The sequence below is a fragment of the Sapajus apella genome, unplaced genomic scaffold, assembly GCF_009761245.1.
Source record: "Sapajus apella isolate SASKATOON/1434 unplaced genomic scaffold, GSC_monkey_1.0 scaffold201, whole genome shotgun sequence".
Taxonomy (NCBI): Eukaryota; Metazoa; Chordata; class Mammalia; order Primates; family Cebidae; genus Sapajus; species Sapajus apella.
Window position 1 is genome coordinate 886,977 of NW_022437141.1, and position 6,530 is coordinate 893,506.

At 53.7% G+C, this 6,530-nt stretch overlaps 1 protein-coding gene and 1 long non-coding RNA gene across 2 annotated transcripts; one reads left to right on the top strand and one right to left on the bottom strand.

Moving 5' to 3' along the window:
* Positions 1 to 681: 681 nt before the first annotated feature.
* FZD2 (frizzled class receptor 2) lies at positions 682 to 4,273 on the bottom strand. The gene has a single exon (XM_032270009.1). It carries the CDS (start codon positions 4,002 to 4,004, stop codon positions 2,307 to 2,309), a length of 1,698 nt encoding a protein of 565 aa, XP_032125900.1. The 5' UTR covers positions 4,005 to 4,273; the 3' UTR covers positions 682 to 2,306.
* Positions 4,274 to 5,029: 756 nt separating this feature from the next.
* On the top strand, positions 5,030 to 6,047 carry LOC116543962. The gene is made up of 2 exons (XR_004265765.1): positions 5,030 to 5,123; positions 5,634 to 6,047. It is a non-coding gene; the product is annotated as an uncharacterized LOC116543962 (long non-coding RNA).
* Positions 6,048 to 6,530: the final 483 nt, after the last annotated feature.

The following is a 6,530-nucleotide window of genomic DNA, read 5'->3' on the forward strand; positions in this document are numbered from 1 at the left end:
GACACCAGCCCCTCTTCCCACTGGGCTCAATACCAGGCACTGGAAAATCCCACCTGATTCTCCAGCTTTCACCATTATTACAAGGAGAGGCACTCATAATTTGTTTGTAATTTTACTTTTTCCTGAAGCCTTTGCGGGGTTCCTTTAGAATCTTGCAACAAATGGAGCCAAGGGGCGGTGACACCTCCTCCCGCCTGCTTCCTTGATAGTTGAGGAAACCTCAGGTTTAGATCTCACACTCATTATCATTTGATAAAAAGCTAGTTTTAACTAGCCACTGACACAGATGATTTGGGGGGGAAATTATATATTTTTGGGAGGGGGCGCTGCTGAAATCCACAGGCTTCATACAGTTCCAAACAAAGCCCCACATGACTTCAATTACCACCAGACATTTCCAGTTCCCCTCCCCCAACATAAACTAACACATGCAAACACTTGGAAGTAGGGGTTCTAACTTACTTTCTCCCTTGTCCCGAAGACAGCCAACAAAGGGTGGTAAGGCGCCATTTACCCCATCACCATTTAGCTAAGAAAGGAAGGTCCAGGGCTGGGAGCACTCTTCTCTGCCCCACCTCCAACCAAGTAGGTAAGGGGGACAGGGGAGGAGGAGGTGTGGTTTGGTTAAACTAATAAAATGTTACAACCCTGTTAAATACAATTAAAGGGATAGATCTCTCAAAGATAATTAAATGCATTTTATTATTATGATTATTAGCTTTTAATTTACACTGCTAAGAAACGGGAGATGGTCAAAACTGAGTTATGTGGCATACTTGTATACTTGTATTCAAACCAATCCTTTGGAATTAAAATTCTAAAATATTCCAAATAGTTGAGGGAAATAATGTGTATTGGAAACCGGAGTTCTCACACCAGCCAGGGTACTTTTAGACATCACTTCTCAGGCAGCTAACTTAAGAAAAGTCTTGACTTTTATTTGTGGGGGGTAGGGGGGAAGATAAGAAACATCTGCTATAAACATTCTATCAATCTTGTGATATAGAATGTCATGTAAACACTCAACCCGCCCCCACAGCCACAAAGAGCCTGTCCAGAGCCTTCTTCTAAACCAACGACACCACCTTTTTTTTTTTTTCATTTTTTTCTGAACAAGTTTTAAAGAAACCAGTCTCTCCGTCAAAGAAAAACTAAAAAGCCCATCAGCCCATCAGTCCCCTCCCTCCAACCCACCCCTCTTTATTGCTTTTTGAAAAAAAAATAAGCCCCAAACAACAACAAAAACCCACACAAACCAATCCAGAAACTGCTAACCTGAACGCTGGAAATTTTTGGCTGGGGTGTGAACAGACCGCAGGAAAAGAAGGGGAGAGATGCCAGGAGATCTCAGAGCCCCCAAATTTGCAAACAAATGCTCAAAGGCGAATGCTTCCCTGGACGTGCAGGGAGGCAGGATCAGTACTCCTGGTGGTGTGTGTTGGTGCCGGGCTGTTTCAAACCACACTTCACAAAGCATTTTCGGGCCACTGGAAGCATTTGGTGCAACGAACTGAAACGAAGAGAAACCAGAGAGGGGAAAGATCTTCCAGCCTGCGGGGGAGTGGGCCAGGGGGCCGAGGCCATTCCCACCCCATCTCCGCTCTCTCCCCACTGGCACCCCCCACCTCGGTTTTTTTTTTTTGCCACATCTTCATCTCAGTTGGGACTTTTCCAAAGAGGGAGTGAAGAAAATAGGACAAATGAGGAGGGACAGAAAATGGGGAAGGAAACAAAACGAATCCAAGGCCTGCTCAAAAATACCCAACAGCTTCCACAGGCCCAGCGTCAGTGACGAGCCTCACAAATTTGGCTTTTATATTAGTTGAATGGAACGAACTTCCAACAACTCAAAGCCAACAAAAACAGCGCAGGCTGGGTGCCTCTCCCAGCAGGCCCAGCCCTGCCATATCACCAAAAAACTCCAAAGTAGGGGCGGGTTTTGAAGGGCTCTCAAGAAAGTGAACCCTTCCCCCAACTACGCCCCCCCTTAGACACACACACACACACACACACACACACACACACACCTCATTCTTCAGCCCTGGCGCCCACACCGCTGGTGTTTTTTTTTTTTTTTTTCTTTTAAATAGAAAATATATATAATTAAATTTACAAAGACTATTTACAGTTTTAATTACAAACCTTGTGGGGGTGTTGGGCAGAGAGTTCTCTTTTAAAAATCAACCTAAAAGTGAAATGGTTTCGATCGTTCTTTATTTAAAAAAATAAAATACGGAGTCCGTAGGGGCCCCACCCCGGGCGGAGGATAGCGCCGCGCGGGTCCAGCCTGGGCCTGGGATCGCCCCTCACACGGTGGTCTCGCCGTGCCGACTGTTGGTGAGGCGAGTGTAGAACTTCCTCCACGAGTGCAGCGTCTTACCCGACCAAATCCAGAAGCCCGATGTGATGCCCACGATGAGCGTCATGAGGTATTTGATCATGTAGACCGTGAAGTCGGGCGACATGCGCGGCGTGTAGTGCGCTGGGCACGGGATGGCCAGGCTCTTGCAGTGCTGGCTCACCCACGAGCGCTCCCAGTGCTCGCGGAAGGCCTGCTCGTAGAAGTAGCAGGCGATGACGATGGTGGCGGGCACCGTGTAGAGCACCGAGAAGACGCCAATGCGCACCATGAGCCGCTCCAGCTTCTCGGTCTTGGTGCCGTCGTGCTTCATGATGGTGCGGATGCGGAAGAGCGACACGAAGCCGGCCAGGAGGAACGACGTGCCGATGAACAGGTACACGAAGAGCGGCGCCAGCACGAAGCCCCGCAGCGGGTCCAGGCTATTGAGGCCCACAAAGCACACGCCGCTCAGCAGGTCGCCGTCGATCTGGCCCATGGCCAGGATGGTGATAGTCTTGACTGCCGGCACGGCCCAGGCGGCCAGGTGGAAGTACTGAGAGTTGGCCTCGATGGCCTCGTGGCCCCACTTCATGCCGGCTGCCAGGAACCAGGTTAGCGACAGGATGACCCACCAGATGGAGCTGGCCATGCTGAAGAAGTAGAGCATCATGAAGAGGATAGTGCAGCCCTCCTTTTTGGTGCCCTGCACCACCGTGCGGTAACCGTCCTCGGAGAAGCGCTCGTTGCACACCACGCGCTCCTGGAGCACGAAGCCCGCGATGTAGGCCACCGACACCATGGTGTAGCAGCCCGACAGAAAAATGATTGGCCGCTCGGGGTAGCGGAAGCGCTGCATGTCTACCAGGTACGTGGTGACAGTGAAGAAGGTGGAAGCGCAGCACAGCACCGACCAGGTGAGGATCCAGAGGCGCGCGAAACGCGTCTCCTCCTGCGAGAAGAACATGGAACCATCGGGCCGCGCGGGTTCGCAGGGCGCGGCACAGTCACGCTCGCCCAGAAACTTGTAGCTGAGATAGGATGGCACCTTGAGGACGCGCGGGCAGTGGAACGGGTGCTCCAGCGTGGCGTAGCGCGGGGGCGCGCCGCCGCCGCCTGGGCCGCCCGGGGTGCCCCCGGCGCCGGGCTGCAGACCCGGCGGCGGCGCGGTAGTGAGCAGCGCGGGCGCTCCGTCCTCGGAGTGGTTCTGGCCCACGCAGATCTGCTCCGCGCCGTGGCGCGGGAAGTGTTCGCAGCGCAGGCGATCCGGCCACTGAAAACCGAACTTGTTCATGAGCGCTTCACAGCCCTGGCGCGCGCGCTCGCAGATAGAGCGGCACGGCGGGATGGCCTGTTCCAGCACGGTGCACACGGGTGCGTACATGGAGCACAGGAAGAAGCGCAGTTCGGGCGAGCACTGCACCTTCACCAGTGGATAGAACTGGTGCACCTCCAGGCCTGCGTCCTCCTGGTTCGTGTGACCCAGAAGGTTGGGCATGATGGTCTGGTTGTAGGCGATGTCCGTGCACAGCGGGATGGAGATGGGCTGGCAGAAGCCGTGGTCCGGGATGGAGATGCCCTTCTCCCCGTGGAACTGGGCCGGCCCGGCGGCGGGCAGCAGAAGCAGCGGCAGCAGCAGGCGGGGCAGGGCGCTGCGGGGCCGCATGCTGGCCGCCGCCCCCCACCCAGCTCCTTGGCTCCCCCCGCCCCCGCCCCCAACCCGGAGACTGCGCTCCTTCCCCGCCGCCTCCTTGGGGCGGCCGCCGCCTCCCGCGCCTCTTTGCAAACTTTGCTCACGGCCGCAGAGTTGGGGAGGCCGGGCGGGGGAGGGGGCGGCGCGCCTGCCCGCTTGCTCGCCACGGTCGGACTGAGCCGCCCGAGACACAGCGCGCCGCTGCCCTCTCTCCTCTTCCTCCTCCTCTCGCCTCTCAGCTCCCCCTCTCCCCTCCCTTCAGCACCCAGCGACTTCTTTGTGCCTCCTCCAGCCCTCACCTCGGCCTCTCGGATCCCAATTAGTCGGTTTCAAGGGGGCCCCCGCTGGCGGCCCCGCCCTCTCCTCAGCCCCCCAAAAAAGGGATCCTTGAAACCGCCCCGTCGAGCTCTAAGCACCATCCCAAAATGTGCTGTCGGCCAATCAGATTTAAACCCGAGGACCAGGCCCGAGGGCTGGATTGGTCGACCACAACATAATGAGATCAGAAACCAGATGCCAACAAAACTTCCCCCCCTCGCACCCCGCACCCTTTTGCTTTTTAAAGAGACAAGCTATTATTATACTAAGGGCTGTTTGCCCAGCCCGAGATTCTCCAGAGTCGACCCGGCGAGACCGGGGAACACACGTTCCCCAGAGCCGCGGTGGACTCAGGCAACTCAACCCTGGCTTACTCCTCTTCCCGGGACCGAGGTGCTCTGCCAGGTGGGGACTTTTTAAATCCTTGCCCCCGCCCCCGATCCTCGAACCCCAGCTATTCCTAGTCCAATTTGTCAAATCTAGTGAAAAATCTCAAATCTAAAAATTAAAACAGAGAGACTTAATAAAAAACCTATCAATTTACAAAGACTTTTTCTGGTCCGCCCTTTCTGGAGCCCAGGCGAAAGTTTCACTTCACTTTACACGTAGACCCCTCCTCGCCCTCCCAGACACACACCCTTAAATAACCCTCTGAAAAATGGGAACTTGTCTCTTTAAGAGGCTCTTAAAGGGACCTGGACTCTGAGGCGTAATTGCCCCGTAGCTAGCACAAAGGAGCCCATTATGGTTCTTTGTGTTCAGTGGCACCTCAAAGTGAGAAAACTCGGGAACTCTGAGGCCCGGAGCTGGAGAGTTGGGGCGGGGGGCTTGGAGGGAGCGAGGGGAAGGAGAATGGCCCGGAGCTGCGGCTTCTTCCTCCCGCTTCTTCCCCGGCAAATCTTAATTGTGCAAACTAAAGTTTAGTTGCCGTAAGGAGGAGGTCTTAATCGAAAGTTAATGGTGGGGGGCGGGACAAGGGGTGACGGGCAAGTTTGAGTGAAGAGACGACTCCCTTAGACCTGACAAACGTTTGGGGGAATCTTCCTTCTGCCCCCGAACGTCTACCTCCGCCCCCTAAAAGCTTCCAGATCCCGTCTCCACTTGTCTAGCAGGGCGAGAGGGGAGTTTTACCCAAATCTGAAGTGGTTCCACACCCGAGAGGGGCGGCGTGTGTGACGCCGGGGGGTTGTGGTGAGTTATCCGCCCCGCCACCTCTCACCTGGTAAGGGGTGAGGGGCGGCCAGCAGGGTTCCTACTACTTTTAGAATTTTTTTTTCCTTCCAGGATTTTAAATTTGAGAAGGGGGAGGGGGTCGAGGAGGAGTTTGCATGTAAATCTCCTGGGCCTGGTGCTGGATGATGGATCAATTATTTTCTGTGGTCTCTCCCGAGGGGTGTCGTGACGGGGGGCCGGGGGGAGGGGAGGCGCACTTAAAAAAAAGAGAATTGAGTTTAGAAAGCCCCTTTGCTTCACAGTGTGGACCAAATCCTCACAGTCTGGTGAACCGTTTCTTGCTCCAATATAGAAAAGAAGTGTTTTAAACTACAGCAGCAGAAGAAAATAACAAAAAGAAGGAGTAGGGAGAAGGAAATAATGTTCTAAGTAGATGGATACAGGGATCCAGGTTTGACAGGATTCAAAAAAAAAATTTTTTTTTTCCGGATTGAATGAAATGAATAAAGATGTTCCAGTTCCTTACAACTTGAAAATGTTCCTCATTACATCCTGGGAAAGTTGCCTATTCCCTACACTAGAATGAAAGTTTTCCTTCAAAATTGGGGTGTGAGTGGGGCGGGCGGCATATGCCTCTCTTCTGTGCATTCCATTTCCAGCCCACCCATCTCTATTTCACCAGCAAGCCCATTTTCCCCCAGAGCAGTCTAAGGATGGGAACATTGTCCTCTCTCTGCTCCATCTGAGCCTGAGCTTTTGGTCCTCAGATCTCCTGTCTACTCCATGTCAAAGCATCTTTAGAGCTGGTACCAACCCTGGAAGCTAAGCAGTGGAAACACAAATGAAAGACAGGCTCCTATACCCCACTTAGGAAGCTCGAAGTCTGATAGGAAATAGAAAGCAAATCTCCAATGTAAATGAAGCATCTTCAATTTCCTTCCATGACAAACCCGTTTTCCTGCCCTAGGGCCAGGCCTGAGTGACTGTTATCCCCTATCCAGCCACCCC